The following is a 17802-nucleotide window of genomic DNA, read 5'->3' as shown; positions in this document are numbered from 1 at the left end:
TCACCCGCACAGGAGCAGCACGCTATATGAATCCACGCTGGTGGTGGAAGGCATGCTCGGTGAGAAGGCCTGCACCCTGCGGCTCCGTGGCCAAGGCTCTTACGACGAGAAATACATGTTACCCCACCAGCTCTGAGGTTCTACCCGCAGCCCCCCAGCTTCGGAAATAAAACATGACCTCGAGCTAAGGAACAGGTTTGCTGGGCCGGAGGACCTCCAAGAGGCTAGGGGGAGGGGAGGGACTCCCTTGGAGGGCAGTGCTCCCAGCCCAGGCTCTGCCTTATCTGCCCTCAGCATGCAGCTGGGCCAGAGGCAAGGCCCAGGACAGCCAGAAGTGGCCTTTGGGAAAAACCACAGCCATCAAGATAAGAGTACATATTTATTGTCCACTGCACTCCTCATCCCCAGAGCCCACATGGTGACCTGGGTGGCCTCGCAGAAGGCAGCGCTGACCCTCAGCCACACCTGTACTGTGTCACCAGTGCTCATGTTCGTCCCAGGGCGCCACCGCCACTGGAGTGGAACCCAGCGGGGCCCTGCTCAGTTTCCAGGGTACTCAAAGACGGCAGCGGCTCCCATCCCGGTCCCGATGCACATGGACACCACCCCGTAGGCCCTAGGGAAGCAAGACTGTGTTGGCTGGGTGAAGGCACCAAGGGCAAAGTCCTCCCCACCGAGCTCACACCAGACCTCTGGGCCTGTAGGGCTCCCGGACTGCCCGCTGAAGGCCACACCCAGGATGGCAAGTACTCTCTGGCCCCAGGGAGAACAGGGGTCACGGCCCATGTCCTCCGTTCAGAGCACACATGCATGTGTGCCTCCCCCTCAGCAACCCCAGCTCACCTCTTCCCACGGCGCTTCAGCTCATTAAGGAGCGTGAGGACCTGTCGAGCTCCAGTGCAGCCCAGCGGGTGGCCCAGGGCCACTGCACCCCCGAGAGGGTTCACCTTCTCGGGAGGCAGTCCTAGCTTCTCCACACAGTAGACAGCCTGGGAGGGAGCAGAGCATCATTTACAGTTCCCTCCCCAACCCCTGCATCCCAAGGCTCAGCCTTGGCCATCCCTGGCCCAGGCAACATGGAGAAAGGAAAGCTCACCTGGCTGGCAAAGGCCTCATTGATCTCAAAGATGTCCACGTTATCCACCATCAGCCCTGTGGGCACAGGGAGAAGACCTGAGCTGACCCAGCATCCCCATGGCAGGACTCTACCCCCCAGGGCCCCATCCCAGCCATGGCCTAAAGGCTGCTTGCTGTGCCCAATCCACATGGGCAGGTGGATCCCGGCTGTGAGGTCAGGAGGCTAGCCTGGCCCACCTTCACTCGGCAGCACTCACATGACCTCCCCCGACAGCGGCAACAGCACGAGAGGCAGGAGTGGGATACAGATAGAGATCTCGAAGGGACCGCCTTACCTGCTTTCTGCAAAGCTACGGGGATGGCATAGGCAGGTCCAATGCCCATGATGTCAGGCGGGACCCCAACCACCGCATAGGACCTCAGGACCCCAAGGATGGGAAGGCCCAACTCTTCTGCCTTGGACCTCCGAGCCAGCAGGAGGGCAGCTGCCCCATCACTCACCTGACTGGAGTTTCCTAGAGGCAAATCGTAGGGGTTAGGAGGCGTTAGGGCAGGCGGAGGAACTCCACCTGCACACCTTGCCTGGAGGCTCCAGGCTCCCAGAGAACACCCCACAGGGCCACGGCCCCTCCTGGCCCTCCCCCAGCCCAGTCTCACCAGCCGTGGTCGAGCCGCCCTTCTTGAAGGCAGGCTTCAGTTTGGCCAGGCCCTCCATGGTGGTGTTGGGGCGGATACCCTCATCCTGGGCCACAGTGATGCTCCTCTCGGTACCCTTGTCATCATGGACCGTGGTGGTCACAGGCACAATCTCAGCTTGGAAACAGCCCTTGCTCTGGGCTCTGGATGCCCTGCCAGCACCATGGACAGCCAGGCTCAGGCTCCCTTGAGGTACCTTCCTCTCAGGGGTCCCTCCCATTGCCTCTACCGCCCCTGCCCACTGGGGCAGACACACTAATTCAGACTCCTAAACGCGAGGACACGTTTGCCTCAGGAAACCTCTATGTGACTGCCAAGGGCCCCTCTTCCCAGCCTGGGAGTGGGAGACCTGAGGCCTTACGGGGCCTTCTTGGCCATCAGCCTCCTATCTTCAGGTCTTGGCCAATCCCAACCTTGAAGGGCAAGGGGAAGTTTAGATGTGATACCTCCCCCTTTGAGCCCTTCACCCACGAGGGACTGAGCCAAACTGAAGACGGAGCCCCAGGAATATCTGTGCTGGGTTCTACCAACTTGTCTGCTCCATCCCAATGGCTCAGTTTCCTCTATTCCTCAGTTTCCAAACATTTAAAATGACATGCACTAAGCTACTTAATGAATCTTATTATTTAAAGAGTACAAAAGCACAAAGTGTTTTTAGGGGGATCCTTGCAATCATATGCAAGATGTCAGTGCCCAGGGTTTCCCCTGGCAGAGAAGATTCCAGTTTTCAAATGCTTCCTTGACCCCAGGTGCCCAAGAATCACTTCCTCAGAGAAGCCCCCTCCCTTCTTTTGCTGTCCTCTCTGTCAACCTCAGCCTGCCTCTACCCAGAGGCCTGAGCCCCCGGGGGTCTTCTGATGCTCCCCAGACACAGGGGTGGTCCAGAAGCTGGGATGCCAGGGTCCCCAGCAGTGCAGGCCCCACAACCAGGCTGTCTAGAGAAGCCTGTGGCTGCCATGTCCAATCACCAAACCACAGACAATCAAGAGTCCCGGTCCTCATCACACTCCCGATGAACAGACGGGGAAACTGAAGCCCAGCTAGGGAGAGACTCGGGGTGAACAGACAGGAATAGGACATGGAAGAGCTGTCAGTGTACTTCCAGCACATCCCCGGTCCCTACCCACCTCTCCCTCCCGCAGGCACTAGGCTTGGAAACCACTCACTGCCCAGCTGTAGTCTAAGGGCAGCTCCACCTGAGGCCACTTAATCCAGCCTCAAAATCTCTCTCTCTAGCCCCTTACACACCCCATCCCAAAAGGCACTCACTTTTGCTGGGAAGCCAGGGCAAAGGTATCCTGCTTCTCCCGCGAAATGCCAAACCGCTCAGCTACATTCTCTGAAGTTATTCTGAAATAAAAGCAGCGCGCACTGTGGGGACATGTCCAGCAGCCTGGGGGCCTGGGCCAGGCTACAGAGCTCTGCTTGCAACTCTGAGTCCCTGCGGCTATAGGCAGGAGGGCTGGTCCATGCCATGGAGACAGAAAATGACTTCGGGTGGTGTGTGGGGGCACAGAGAGGGAGGCAGCAGTGCTGGCCGGACCCCAAGAAGCTTGTACACTGGAAAGACCAGCCCAGTAGAGCGGCAGATGAGGGAATGGGCGGGAATACTAACCAGTTACTCTTAGCCAGCTTCCCCTATGCCTTGAGAAAAGCTGCTCTCAGGTGGGGAGAGGAAGGCCCCCATGGCTCTCTGGGAGGGCCACCCCCAAGGCTTTCTGCTCACTGTGATCAGACCCGGCCCTCACTCTCAGAGCCACAGCCAGGCCTTCCAACCTGGCCTTCTGGCTTTAGACGCTTCCCTGGGAGATGGGGTCACTGGATGTGGGGGCAGCCAGGGTACTGCACCTCTCCTAGCCTCAAATCTCACATTCAGGGGAGCCATAATGCCCTGCTTATGAACCTGGGGGATGGCCCAGAGGCTCAGTGATGCTGGCTGCAGAGCTAAGGTGCTGAGGAAATGCAAGGCACTGTGATGTTGCCTCTGACAGGGCCCAAGCCCCCGCGCCAGCGTGTTCCAAATCAAAGCCCTTCCACATCAAGTTCGTAGGCCTCCAAGACTCTGGCATGTAGCTGCCATCGTTCCTTGTGTAACCAGCCCCTCAGGGTGGGAGTGACAGGCTGGGCTATGACTAGAAACCTAGAGGCACAGAGGACCTGGAGGCCTCAAGAAAGGGAAGTCAGGGGCAGCAAGTCCCATCCCCATGTCCCAGCAAAGCAGAACAAGCCCGAAGGTGGGAGGCCATGAGATGATCCAAGTCTCTGTGCGCCTGCTCCAGGCCAGGAAGGGAGCTGAGGGGGCAAACTCACCCCATAGGAATCAGGCAGTCTCTGGCCTTCTCCTTCTCCACCAAGCGCGAAGTAATGTTTCCAGGGTTTCCTCTGTCAGCCAGGGACATGGACTCCACCCTGAGGAGGCAGCGGAGGAGGGCGGTCACTCGCAGGACTCCTCCAGGGATAGCTATGCCTCTGGCGAGTGCTAGGAAAAAGGCAGCAGGCCCCGGGAAATCCAGCAGGCTGTCTCGGAACCCTGGGCAGGGCACTGGCCAGGAAGGCAGAGCTGGCCGTGCAGGGCTGCTGGGTCCCCTCCACCCCCACGCGAGGACAGAGTGTTGCACAGTCCACACTCCTAGGCAGGGCTGTGCTTCTCTAGCACAAATGCTCCTGCAGCTGGCCAGTCCGTGGTTCCCTGCCAAAGCCACCTAGTGAGGACCACATCCAGGAAGCCTGGGCCCTGCCCTCAGGCAGCAAAGGTTCAGAGGGAAAAAGAAAGAAGTATTTTAAAAAGCAATAGATCAAAGGGCATCTGATCTGCACTGACCACGAGGTGCTAGGAGTTCTGGAAGGCAAGATCTCAGTTTGGAGCTGTCAAACAGGCCTTCAAGGGGCCGGGGTGGGGGTTGGGGGACACCTGGGGGGCGGAGTCAGTTAAGCGTCCAACTCTGGGATTTGGCTCAGGTCTGATCTCAGGATCATGAGATCGAGCCCCAAGTCCAGCACCATGCTCAGTGCAGAGTCAGCTTGGTTTTCTCTCTCTCCCTCCCTCTGCCCACCCTTCCCCCTGGCTTGGGCACATGTGCTTTCTCTCAAATAAAGGTTTAAAAAAAAGGCCCTCAAAGCCCTCAAGAACATAGGGCCTCAAGGGATAACATGTAACTCTGAATGCTTTTCACATGCCCTGTGCTATTTGAAAATCTCCTCAGATATTAGAAAGCTTTCAACAGCATCGGTTCCATGACATACATCCCAGAGTGGCAGCTGCTGTTACTACTGCCTTTAATATTATCAACTTCAACAGGACTGAGGTCTTTTCCCCCCCATTTTATAGATGAAGACACTGAGGCCCAAAGAGCTGAGTAACTTGTCCATAGTCACTCAGCAGGGATCCAGACTTAGATGTCTGGCCCCAGAGCCTGTTCCCAACCAGGATGCCCTGGGGCTCCTCTTCATGATCAAAGCCTATGGGGGACAGTCTTGGCCCAGACCTTCAATACTCAAGAAACATAGTCTTTAACCTGCCCGGGGACTTAGATGCCCTCTCAAGAACTCATGAAGACTCCACCCTTTTCAAGTTATCCACACCTGTCCCACCCCTAGAAAGATAGAGGACCATGAGAGAAATCCAAGGGCAGACTGGCAGTGACCCTTGCCTGGCCCAGGGCTCTGCAGTGCGGTCTCTGGCTTTGTTTACAAGCACAGACAACTACTGCCAGGCAGCACAGCCCTGAGGCAGCCCAACAATATTCCAAGAAATGCTTCAAAGTGGAAATGAAAGGCAGAGAGAACGTGTCAAAATCCTGGGGCTGCTTGCCTCCCAGAGCCTGCCAGAGTCCTGGCTTTGCCTGCCTTCTGATACCAAATGCCCACCCCAGATGGGGCCCCAGGGCCCTTCCCCTCCCTTGGAGGCACTGCCCCGTATGCCTTCTGTGACTCCAGGTGCTGCAGAGCCACAACTGACAGTGACCAAGCCACCGCAGATCTGACCATGCCCCTCAGATCTGACCATGCCCCTCAGAGCCCAGCAGGCAACCTCAATTTTCCACCATAGTACCAAGGAAGGGGTCAAGGGGACCCACAGCCTCATAAAATAAACAGACTAGTTACATAGCAGACAACTGTCCCCGGCTGCAGGCAACCCAAACTGCAACGTCTCAATAGCATCACTGGGCCACATAAGGAAACCCAACGGCTCTATTTTCTCAAAATACTTGCATTTTCCAGCCTGACAAATTCCCAAGAAAGCAAGATTTTAAAAGCCAATTCCCTTTCCCCACTAGTGCTGAGAGGTGTGAGCAGTTCCTGAGCATGCAGAGCTGGGGGTTACTTCTAAGCTGAATTTGTAGGAACCTACTCCCAGCCATCTGCCTAAAAGGGCTAAGGGAGAATCCTGTCATTACGGCCCCTGAGAACTCAGGACATGAAAATTAGTTTTATTATTAGATGTTGATTAGTAAGCTCTGGCAGAAAGAAATTCTTACCCACAAGCCATGCCAATGTCATAAGACCCATTTCTGATGCCACCTGCAACAAAAGCATTTCATAAACACTCTTTATCAGAGTCCATCTGCTCTAAAACAGAGGAGCCTCTTCCCCACTTGGTCTCTAAATGGGACTTGGCGCCAGCCTCAGAGATGGTAAGACCCAGGTGTCCGAAAGTGGCAAGGGGCTCTCCCAGAGGCTGGTCTCAGAAATCCTTATCGCCTGTCTGACAGACTGTGATGTTGCTGACCTAAACCCATGGAGCCAGGACCAAGGCCAGGCTGGAGCAATGGGCACCCACCCCGTCATAACTTACCAGCTATGTTGGCCACTGCCTGCAGCCCAGATGAACATTGTCTATTGACGGTGGACAAAGGCACGGTCTCTGGGATGTCACTGAAACAGAAAGTGAAACCAGAGTCAGCCCCCTCTCCTCTGCCAGGAAAGCAGGCCTATGCTCCTGGTCAATAAGACTGCCCCAGCAAGGTGTACAAAAACCAGAGGAACAAACCAACAGCCCTGTCGCCACTCTAGGCCAGATCCTCACTGGGCAGACCCCATCTCTGCAGGGACCTGCACCCCAGGGCCCCACAACACATGTTCTTTCCTCCTGTGAGTCTCCTTAACCAAGGTCAAGAACAGCCCAAAGACAAGGAAAACTGTTTGGACCACAAGGATCCTTCTTTCTCTCCCTTTGAAGATTAAAAAAAAGGAAAACTTGAATACTGCACCATATCCCCAACTTCTCCTTTTTTCCCTCCCTCTCCTCCAAGGATAAAGAAATGATGGATTTTCTGTTGTACATTCAAATCTTAACATTAATTAAGACTAAGTCTAGGCACTGTACTAGGAATTGGTATTTTAAAGTGCTAAGGTGCTGAGGAAATGCAAGGCACTGTGATGTTGCCTCTGTGTGTTCAAAAACAGTTTTCAAGGGAAACTTGAAACCCTCTGTACTTTGCTTATTTGAAGAATCAGTGGTAGGAGCAGTGAAGAAAATTCCATGGAATAATTTCTGAAATAGCACATTTCTGAAGTCATAAGTAAGTTGATTCAGGTTCTAACCCTTTGCTGTACACAAGCAAATAGAAATGCATCTGTTAATATAAGTGAGAAAAGGCTGTATGCTAACTGAGCACGCTTTTTAAATCCTTTAAAAATACTCAGCATATAAACTTGCGTTTGACTTGCCAGTGGTTTTTTTTGTTGGTAATGTGTGTTCTCTCTCAAATTTTCTAATGTGTTCTGTGAATAACCCAAAAAGACCAGTTCCTTTTGGGTTCCTTATTTGATTTACTTTTTACTTAATTATATATTACTTAAGTACATTCTAACATTGCAGATATTACCATAAGTGGGTAAAAGTAAAATAGGTCTTCTGAAAAAAAAAAAAGGAAAACTATACATCTGTTTCATAAAAAAAATAATAATAATAACAGAACGGGATCTGTTGCTGGGGCAGAAAATCAGGGCAAAAATAATAATAAAATTTTTTAAAAATGAATGAATGAATGGATGAATGAACATCTCAAGCATGAGGCCAGAAACCATCAGCCTTACCACTATTCAGCTAACCCTTTTTTAAAAAAAGATTTTATTTATTTATTTGATAGAGATCACAAGTAGGCAGAGAGGCAGGCAGAGAGAAGGGGGAAGCAGGCTCCCTGCTGAGCAAACAGCCCGATGTGGGGCTTGATCCCAGGACCCTGAGATCATGACCTGAGTTGAAGGCAGAGGCTTAACCCACTGAGCCACCCAGGCGCCCCTTTAGCTAACCCTTTATGTTCCCACTCTCTGGAAGGTCTGTTCCCCGCTGGACAAAGAACCCTTGATGGGTAGCAAGTATTCTAACATCCCTTGTTTGGGTGTGTTCCCCTAGGTTTCCACACTGGTACCAGTCCGAGAAGCTGGTGGGCCTGTCCCTCCTGATGTAACCCTCCCTGACCAAGGGTACGAACCCCTGGGAAAATCCCCAGGTCCTCCTCAGACCCTTGGATTCAGAACTTCAGGGGGTGAACTTGCTCTGGAGATGCTCTGGTGTATAGCCAGGGTTGGCAAACTGTGAACTAGTGCCCAGGCCAGGCCCTGCTGAGAGCCTCTCAGGTGGGTAGCCTCCTAGGCTCATGTAGCCTGTGTAATCCCTCCCCGGTCTCTTAACTTCTTACTAGCTAGTTACTACCTAGTTATCACTTCTTTATCCAATCCACCAGCAGTTCACCAAAAACCTGCTCTATACAAAGCACCATGTGAGGGATGCTGACATCCCTAGAGCCAGGCTGACCAACACACAGACACTGGATCAGCTGGCAGAGACTGCAATAACAGCGCAGAGAGAGGAAGGAGGGACAGCACTCCAAGAGGACAGAGTGACCAGCACAGGGAAGACAGTGGGCAGACAGGTGGGCTGAAAGAGTAAAAGTCAAGGCAAATAAACAGCTGGGAGATAAGGCTGGATGCTACGTCTGGAGCCAGATCGAGGGAGTCCTTGAACTCCACGCTAAGCAGTCTGAACCTGTCCGAGTCCCTAAAAGTTTTGTCAGTTTTCCTGTTCCTTCACTGGCTAACGTTCCTCTTATTTCTTCTCCAGGTAGTAGGAAGTGCAAAGCAGTTCTTAAATCTACACATGACAACAATTTAAGCACTCCTCCCTGGTCCTGGGACAGCAAGTGGCGAAGGGCAAGTTTCCCAGGGCCCCTCCAGGGCTACCCCTCACCCCAGGGTTCTGCCACATCCCCAGGTCTCTGCTGATGAGCTATGTCTTGAAGGTCTCAGGTTGCTCAACTAGCTTCTAAAAGCTCAAAGTCGGGGCACCTGTGTGGCTCAGTGGGTTAAGCCTCTGCCTTTGGCTCAGGTCATGATCTCAGGGTCCTGGGATCCGGCTCTCTGCTCATCGGGGAGCCTGCTTCCCCTTCTCTGTCTGCCTGCCTCTCTGCATACTTGTGATCTCTGTCTCTCTGTTAAATAAATAAATAAAATCTTTAAAAAATAAAAGCTCAAAGTCACTCTTCAGTGTGCCTCCCTGGTTAGTTGCCTGGCAAAAGAGGACAGAGTTCACACTTACAAAAGGCAAGCAACAAGCTGACTGGCTAAATCATCAGAGAGCTTTTGCTCTAGTCCCAAAGGCCCTGTTTGTCTTGGCTCAGCACTGATAATGCAAACTTCCTTCAAAGTAGGGGAGGGGCACCCAGCTGGCTCAATCAGTAGAGCTCACACTCTCAATCTCGGGGTCCTGAGTTCAAGCCCCACACTAGGCACAGAGGTTACTTAAAAAACACAGAACAGGGCGCCTGGGTGGCTCAGTGGGTTAAGCCACTGCCTTCGGCTTGGGTCATGATCTCAGGGTCCTGGGATTAAGTCCCACATCCGGCTCTCTGCTCAGCAGGAAGCCTGCTTCCCCCTCTCTCTCTGCCTGCCTCTATGCCTACTTGTGATCTCTCTGTCAAATAAATAAATAAATAAATCTTTAAAAAAAAAAAAAAAAACCACAGAACAAAACAAACAAACCAAAAAAAAAAAAAAAAAGACCAAGTATATGCCAAAGTAGGGGAAAGGTAGTGTCCAGAAAAGCAGGGTGTCAAGGACCCTGGCTGCATCTGGGTCTGGTACCCAACCACTCATAGGCTGAGGTCCCTGGGGCCTGAGCCTACTCAAGAATCAAAATGGCCAACCCACAGCTAGAACTAGAAAAGTTTACCTCAGAAACTGAGCAATTCGGGCCATGATTGCTCCGGCCCCCGGCTGAAGCACATTTCCTGTGGACAACAAACCTTTATTCAGTGCCAGATAGTGTTCCAGACACTCAGGTACAGTTGTGAATACTAGAGAGAGGACATTCCAGATCTTTCTTCCACAACACAAGCCCTCAGCAGGCTCCACTGGGGCTGGAATTTCAAGGAGCTGGTCATGCAGCAGCTCGCCCTGGTCATACAATTAAACCCAGTCCACAGGAGTCACAGACTCCCTTGACCTGGACCATGCTTTTCCAAATCAATGCACAGCGGGCGGGCTGGGTGCCTGCCTTTAAAGGAAACGTGGAAGGAAGACTGCAACGCAAAGCTCGCAAACAAACTGGTCTTGTCAGGAAAATAAATTTCTGAAAATGCACACCTCTCTGAAGTGTCCTCAGCCAAACCTGCTGGCATTGCAGAGGGAGAACAGTAATGCCCCACCTAAGGATGGCACCCACTGATAGAAGTCTGGCCATGTTCTATTGTTTCCAAGCCAGAGGAGTAGGGTTGGAGGTAATAGGTTGGAGAATGTCAAGAGGCCCTGGATTTCAGGTCCAATTTCTGCTGCTAATTTCCCTGGACTGAGACTGAGTGTCTCCATCTGTGAGGGGCTGAACTACATGGTTTTGGTGGTCCTTCTGTTCTGTGGTGGCACAGGCACGATGGGTTAGAGAACCCTGTCTCCTACGGTCTGCAAACTCCTGTGCCAACAGCTTGGGTGTTAGAATGGCATGAAGATGGCTGCTCTCCATCATACTTAACAGGCAGAACGTGCTTGGGTAGGGGTGTTGAGGCAGAAAGTGCCTGGAGGTGGGGGGAAGGGTAGGCTCTGAAGAAACGATTAAATTCACTGCGTGGGGTCCCTTGACATTCCCCTCAGTGAAAGCACCTAGAAGGTGTCTGGAGGGTGAAGAGGTGTTTGCGGAGGGCTTTGGACGGATGGAGGGCGAGGAGGACGAAGCCCAGAGCCGGGGAATGTGCTCACCCACGCAGATATCCCCCAGCTGCGCCGGGCTCAGTTTCACGTCCCGGAGAACCGCGGTCATGACGGCGGAGAGAAGCTCGTCGGGGGTGGTGTCCTGCAGCGAGAGGAACGGCCGCGGTGATCCCCCGCCACCAGTGCACGGGGTTCCCGGGACCCCCGCTCCCCCACCCCACCCGAGAGACACAAATTGGTCACAGCTCGGGCGCGGAGCCCCTCCGGCGCAGACTCTGGGCCAGACCCCAGCCCGCTCAGGACCGGGCGCCGGGACCCCGGGGCCTCTCACCTTGAAGCCGCCGCGGCCCCCTCGGCCAATGGCCGTGCGCCGCCCGTGCACCACCACCACGTCGTCGGCCGACACCTGCGGAGCGCCGCTCAAGCACGGCGCGGCCTCCGGTGCCGGCTTCCCCGGGAACTGGGGGTGGCCGGTCAGGTGGTCCAGCACCACCTGCAGCCTCCGCATCGCGCCTCTGGGCCCAGTTAAGCCCCTACTCCGCCAGGAACAGCGTAGAAGCTAACAGACCGCCTCCCGCGCAGGCGCAGAACCCACTCTACCAGGAGGCTTTAACTCTGCCCAGAGCCCCGCCCCAAAGTCTCGCCCGCCTCCCACCTCAGCCAACCAGAAGGGGTGTCTACCTCAGATCCCGCCCCCTTCTTCTAATCAGACCACCTAAAGCAGAGCTCTTGTTTTGGTGGAGAGTCTTTCCCCTCAAAACCCCGAAGCCCCGCCTGCTGTAAGCCTAAAGCTGCCAACCAGGAGGGGGGGACCCTTTCCAAGCCCCGCCCAGAAATGCCTACCGGAAACCTTTCCCGTTGCAGTCCTGCCTACTGAAGAGCCCTTTCGGTGACTTGTGTGTGTCAGTTATTTTTTAAGATTATATTTATTGGGACGCTTGGGTGGCTCAGCCTGTTAAGCGTCTGCCTTCGGCTCAGGTCATGATCCCAAAATCCTGGGATCGAGCCCCGCATGGCACTTCCTGCTCAGTGGAGAGTCTGCTCTCCCTCTGCCCCTCCCCTCCGTTTGTTCTTTCTATGGGGCTCTCTTCCTCTCTCTCTCAAATAAATAAATAAGCTTTAAACAATTCTTATTTATTTGAGAGAGAGAGAGAGCCCAAGATCATGAACTAGGGGAGAGTCAGAGGGAGAGGGAGAGAATCTTAAGACTCCACAATGAACAGCATCCTCACTTGGGGCTTAGATCTGTAAGCCCTGAGATCTTGACCTGAGCTGCAACCAGGAGTCAGAAGCTCTACCGACTGAGCCACCCAGGAGCTGCACAGCCCTTTCAGTATTTTGAAACAAAGTCCGCCATTGCCAGGGCTGTTTCCCCTATAACCCTGCCTGCTGCAGGCTACCAAACCCAAGAAGAGGGAGACCGCCAACACCACTCTCCAACCCGCCCATCGGCGACTTCCTGCTTGGGAAAGGGGCAGGGACTCTTAATTCCTCTTTCCACTTGTCAGTTTTCTCTGCTGTCTCCTGGATCTCTGCACACGAGCTTAGAGTCTTAAATAATCCCCAGAGGCCCCAGACCCTTACCCTGACGTGCTTGCGCTGTCCTGGGAAGTCTTTGGAGAACACAGAGGGAATTGGGGACTCTGATGCGGTAGGAGAACAGATTGTATGAAGTTGCCGAGATGTGATAAATTTCCTATATAAGGAGAGTGGCACATACCTACCCATTTTACAGTGGTTTGGGTTTATTTAATCAGTGCCCACCCCCCACACTAGGCTGGAGTCTCCACCGAGTGTATCCGGGGTGCCTGCAACATGCTTGATACTTACTAGGTGATCAGTAAATACCTATGGAATGAAAGCCCAGAGCTTCTTAGGTCAGGACTGTGTTTCTCAACCTCCTGACCCCGAACAACTCTAAAGAGCAAGGCCAGGTGCCCCCTTGACTCCAATGGTGCAGTGTTCCCTCCACCCGAGAGAGTAGTAGGGGGTCTCTCCTTGACACCAAAGGCCAGGGTGCCCTGTTAACCCCAACCCAGAGGGGCTCTCACCTTTCAAAGGCAGGGCCATGACATGCCTCAGACTTCAGAAGGGAGTACACCCTTTTCCACCTCAACTCTGGAATGTGCCTTCCCAAGAGATATAGGGACGGGAGTAGTAGGGGGAATGTCTCCCCTTTGCCCCCTCCCCGCCATCCTGGAGGGCAGTACCATATGAACCCCTCAGATCCCCCACAGAAAGGACGTGATTCTACCAGATCCCAAAGAGCAAGGCACCTATTTCTTACAACCCCTGAAGGAGGGTCGTGTGACGTCCCTCCCGCCTCCGCTCTAGACCCCGGAGGCCAGGCCGGTGGGCCTCCACAGACTTCCCACGGCTGGTCCCCGGTTTGCATAGAACCTGTTGCCCCAGACCCCGAGAGCGGAGGCGGGGCGTCCCCACCTCCACACAGCTGCTACGGCTCCAGATTCAAGTGCAGGGCGGTGCTTCTCGGAAACAGAAACCGGCGGGGCGGGGCCGGGGGCGGGGGTGGCGGTAAAGGAAGGAGGAAGCTCGGACAGGCTACGCGACTCAACAGCGCGGAGTCTCCGGGGTATCCCGTCATGGCCGCAGAAGTCTCCCCCGCGGAGTCCGCGTCCCCGGTCTGCTCCACGTCCTCCCTGCCCCTGGCTGCTCTCAACGTGCGAGTGCGGCGCCGCCTATCGCTGTTCCTGAACGTGCGGACGCAGGTTGCGGCCGATTGGACCGCGCTGGCCGAGGAGATGGGCTTCGAGTACTTGGAGATCCGGCATCTGGAGATGCACGCTGACCCCATGGGCAAGCTGCTGGACGACTGGCAGGGACGCCCTGGGGCCTCGGTGGGTCGTCTGCTTGAGCTGCTCACCAAGCTGGGCCGCGAAGATGTGTTGGTGGAACTGGGGCCCAGCATCGGTGAGGAGGCGCGCGCTTCCGGCCTCCTACCTGCGAGGAGGCGGGGGTGGGGGGGTGGGGGGGGGAGGCGGGGAGCGGGGAGCAGACCTTCACCAGTCTCAGCATCTAACCTCCCCTGGAGAAGCCCTCCTTTTCTGCCTGGGGTGGGGTGGGGACGCTGGAGGCAGCCTTGCAGGGGTGATACCACCATGGGTATCAAGACCAGTTCCTTCTTTCAGTGGGGTGGTAGGAACTGGAGAAAGGGGGTGAAGGCTGGGGAGACGGAAAGGCGTTCACATAGGGCCAGGAGTCAGAATCGGGGTCCTTTGTGGGGGAGGCAGGACTGCTTCAGGTAGAGCAACAGGGCAGGTGAGGGACTGAAAACTGACAGTCATTTAAACCTCAGGTCCCTGGGAAATGCAGCCCTTCCTGCCCCTCGCCGGCACATAACATGCATACTCAGGTGTAGCAACAGTGGCGTATAGATGACACGTCTTGCTTGGCTGGGGCCTCTGCCCTCGCTGCACATAACCACTGGGTCTCGCCAACTGTTCTTGCACACCAGTCCGCCGCTGCCATCAGCGGTGGGTCCTAGAACAAGCAGACCTTGCGTTCTATTCTCAGGAGTTCTAGGAGGGAGCATCAGGACAAAAGGACAGAAAGACACAAGCCTGACCATGATGACTTTCCAAATGACATCCTTTTGGGATGGTCAGAACCAGATGGGAACTCAACTTTTCAGAGCTGTTGAACTGTGGATGGCACCAGTGTGCTGGAAAAGGCCTGGAGCACAACATAGTTAAGGGAGTGGGAAAGAGCTGGATCCTAACTGAGGGTAGAGGCATGGGACAAACCGGGAGCCTGCTACACCCTGTCTCTTCTCTGCAGAGGAGGATTGCCAAAAGTACATTCTGAAACAGCAGCAAGAGGAGTCCGAGAAGCCCTTACAGGTGCCTGCTGTAGATAGCAGCGACCCACGGACACCAGAGCGGGGGGGCATTACCATGCTTGATGACCCCCTAGGTAAGGATCCAGTATTGCTCCCCAGTTGTGACAAGTGGATCATAGGATATTGGGTTAAAAGTATAGGAGATGGGCTGTGGCCCCTTGGGCAAGTCACCTAATCTCTCTGATCTCCCCAATTCCTTACCTAAAAAATGGGAATAATAATAATCCTCTCCCTGAGTTGGTATGAGACTCGTGAAATTATGTGTGTGTTTCATGGTCAACCCAGGGCTTGGCCCCTGCAGGGGGAGGTGGGGGAGGGACACTAATCTTCCCTCTCCTTGGAAGGGCACTATCTCTTAGAGTCACCTCAGGATTGGTGTAGGGTTCAGGACTAGGGTCACCTAGATTGGGCTCTTCCCCTGTAGAGCTTTGACATCACCCTTGTGCTCTGCACCCAGGGCAAATGCCTGAGCGTTTTGATGCCTTCATCTGCTACTGCCCCAGCGATATCCAGTTTGTTCAGGAGATGATCCGGCAGCTGGAACAGACAAACTATCGGCTGAAGTTGTGTGTGTCCGATCGTGATGTCCTGCCTGGCACCTGTGTCTGGTCCATTGCCAGTGAGCTTATTGAGAAGAGGTTGGCTAAGTGGCCGGGGGGCAAGCGGGTGGGTACATAAAGCCCTGCCCAAGAGATCCAGATGCTGGGATTCTCTTAGCTGGGCCCTGTCTAGCCTGGGCACAGTGGACTCCTCCTGAGTCTGTTCCGGGGGCGGGGGGTGGTATGCTGAACTAGGTTGCCACAGTGCCTGCAGCCTGCCCACTCTCCCCTAGGTGCCGGCGGATGGTGGTGGTTGTCTCTGATGATTACCTACAAAGCAAGGAATGTGACTTCCAGACTAAGTTTGCGCTCAGCCTCTCTCCGGGTAGGTACTGCCTTTGCCACAGAGGGGTGGGTGGGTGGGACCTCAGGATGCCATCAGTCTCTCACCAAGGGCCATGGATGCAGCACCGAGGAACCCTGTAGGTTTCTGTACACCTGAGCGCGTGTGCACACGAGTGCCCTCTGTGTGAGTGAATGTGTGCCAGGGGTGCTTAGTTGAGGGGAGGGCTGTTATTAACCCCTGGGCTGGGGACTGATCACCCCACTACTGTGGGGGGAGGGCCTGATGTCAGCTTAGAACTCCTTGGCTTGCAGGTGCCCATCAGAAGCGATTGATCCCCATCAAGTACAAGGCAATGAAGAAAGAGTTCCCCAGCATCCTGCGGTTCATCACCGTCTGCGACTACACCAACCCCTGCACCAAGTCCTGGTTCTGGACTCGCCTCGCTAAGGCCCTGTCCCTGCCCTGAAGACTGCCATGGGACCCTGGGTGTGTGTGCATATGTCTGTCTGCCCATACATGTACTTCTGCCCCTGCTTCCTCCTGCAGTTGTAGGGGTAGTCTGTGCTCCACTTGCCTCTCAGTTCCTCAAGATGCCCACTCCACAGACACATCCATAGCCACTGTGTAGTGTGGACATTGCATCTCATGTCCTGCATGGAACCAGCAGCTGCAAGGGGCACGTCCACGTGCGGGGTTATCTGTCAACACAGTGAAATCCAGAGCCAGCTGGCACTAAGAGGACCAGTGGAAGCAGCCCTGACGTGTCCATACATCTTGGGCCTCAGTTTCTCCACCTGAGAACTAAGTAGGGTGGGAAGAGCTGGCAGAAGCTGTGTTTCAATCACTACCGAGGGGGCCTAACCTTGGACAAAGGTGGGACACACTTATATTCCTTTTCTCTTTTTTTCCCTCTTCATTGAAACCTAACTCTGGAAAGAACCCAATATGCCAGCATTTATGCCCTCTGTGAAGCACAGAGCAAGAAAGAGCTGCTTGAACCCGCAGAGCAAGTAAGCTGCAGACTTCCCTCCCAGGGGATTTGTGTACTAGTTATCTTCAAGCTCTCCCTGGGGGAGAAAATGTTATGGTCTCAGGTTTCTGTCCCATGGCAGACCCCAGGACCCTAAATCTAATAGGAAATGTGTCTTTCCTGCTCCACACCCAGCCAGGGCTAGGGCAAGGTACCTTTCCTCAAGGTCTTGGGAGGGATTGGAGGCCCCTCTCTACATGATCTTGATGAAGCACTTCGCTAACCGTGTGCTTAATCCTCACTTTGATCTTGGGGATTATTTTTAAACAATTTCAAAAAAGTACCTTTCATACCTGTTTTGTATGCACTGTGAGAATTTCAGAGAGATATGCCTATGTTTTTCCTTTCTCTTCTTTATCCTGGGTTTATAATAAAGAGTTCTATACTTTTGGAATAGCAGGTGTCATTTGTGTCTGGGAGTTTGGAAGCAGTAACCTGGGATAAAGCTCTCCTGGGTAAGAGAAATTGGCCCATGGGGTAGGCTCCAGTGGGTTTGGCAGGGGCTTCCTGAAGGCTGGGCCTCCTCCTCACGGGTCCCAAGCCTCACCAGGGCTGCAGGCAGAACCAGGAATAGGGGCCTCAATTCACAGACACTGGGGAGACTGCTCCCCTCTACCAAGCTTGGTCTTCCCTGGATTGTGCCATGTTTCTGGGCCCTTGCTTGGCCCTTCTAGGCTGCAAGGAAAGTCTGAAGAACTTCTGGCCCACAGATCTCTGGAGAACTCAGTTATGAATAATAGTTATCCTGAAGCATATCTGTGTTAATCCTGAAGATTTTGATCTATTTTTGCTTTTATTTTTTTTAAGACTTTCTTTTTTTTTTTTTTGAGAGAGGCGCCTGGGTGGCTCAGTCAGTTAATTGTCTGCCTTCAGCTCAGGTCATGATCCCAGGGTCTGGTCATTATCCCAGAGTCTTGTCATAATCCCAGGGTCCTGAGATTGAGCCTCACGTCAGGCTCCCTGTTCTGTGGGGAGCCTGCTTCTCCCTCTCTCTCTGCCTGCTGCTCCCCCTGCTTGTGCTTTTTCTGTCAAATGAATAAATCTTTTTCTTTTTTTTAAGATGTTTGTTGTTGTTAAGAGAGCAAGCAAGCATACCTGTGTGGGGGAGTGG

The 17802-nt window shown here is 54.0% G+C and overlaps 3 protein-coding genes across 11 annotated transcripts in view; 2 read left to right on the top strand and 1 right to left on the bottom strand.

Annotated features, from left to right (window-relative positions):
- The window catches only part of DLEC1 (DLEC1 cilia and flagella associated protein), a 65097-nt gene extending 64837 nt beyond the window's left edge, over window positions 1–260 (top strand). For 5 of the 7 annotated variants that reach the window (XM_046001956.1, XM_046001955.1, XM_046001960.1 and 2 more), the window contains one exon: window positions 13–182. In XM_046001956.1, coding sequence (XP_045857912.1) covers window positions 13–136 — 124 coding nt within the window. In that variant the 3' untranslated portion in view covers window positions 137–182. Of the gene's footprint in view, window positions 1–12 lie in introns of all 7 variants that reach the window. The other 2 variants (XR_006818002.1, XM_046001957.1) reach the window with 2 other exon arrangements.
- A 106-nt stretch (window positions 261–366) lies between these two features.
- On the bottom strand, window positions 367–11506 carry ACAA1 (acetyl-CoA acyltransferase 1). The gene is made up of 12 exons (XM_046001965.1): window positions 11249–11506; window positions 10966–11059; window positions 9947–10004; window positions 6569–6648; window positions 6252–6294; window positions 4084–4182; window positions 3043–3123; window positions 1735–1925; window positions 1413–1592; window positions 1097–1152; window positions 844–989; window positions 367–616 (listed from the first exon to the last, which is right to left on the bottom strand). The coding sequence occupies exons 1-12, from the start codon at window positions 11423–11425 to the stop codon at window positions 541–543; spliced, it is 1281 nt and encodes a 426-aa protein (XP_045857921.1). The 5' UTR covers window positions 11426–11506; the 3' UTR covers window positions 367–540.
- Window positions 11507–13431: 1925 nt separating this feature from the next.
- On the top strand, window positions 13432–17510 carry MYD88 (MYD88 innate immune signal transduction adaptor). Of its 3 annotated transcripts, none has more exons than XM_046001310.1 (5): window positions 13432–13848; window positions 14716–14850; window positions 15234–15395; window positions 15609–15700; window positions 15973–15993. In XM_046001310.1, the coding sequence occupies exons 1-5, from the start codon at window positions 13521–13523 to the stop codon at window positions 15991–15993; spliced, it is 738 nt and encodes a 245-aa protein (XP_045857266.1). In that variant the 5' UTR covers window positions 13432–13520. The 3 variants fall into 3 exon arrangements, with proteins under 3 accessions (XP_045857266.1, XP_045857268.1, XP_045857265.1); XM_046001312.1 differs by having other exon boundaries at window positions 13437–13848; window positions 15234–15423; window positions 15658–15700; XM_046001309.1 differs by having other exon boundaries at window positions 13446–13848; window positions 15234–15414; window positions 15973–17510.
- Window positions 17511–17802: the final 292 nt, after the last annotated feature.

The sequence above is a fragment of the Meles meles genome, chromosome 4, assembly GCF_922984935.1.
Source record: "Meles meles chromosome 4, mMelMel3.1 paternal haplotype, whole genome shotgun sequence".
NCBI classification, from domain to species: Eukaryota; Metazoa; Chordata; class Mammalia; order Carnivora; family Mustelidae; genus Meles; species Meles meles.
Note: the sequence above shows the minus strand (reverse complement) of the source record. Positions and strands in the feature narration are given on the sequence as shown.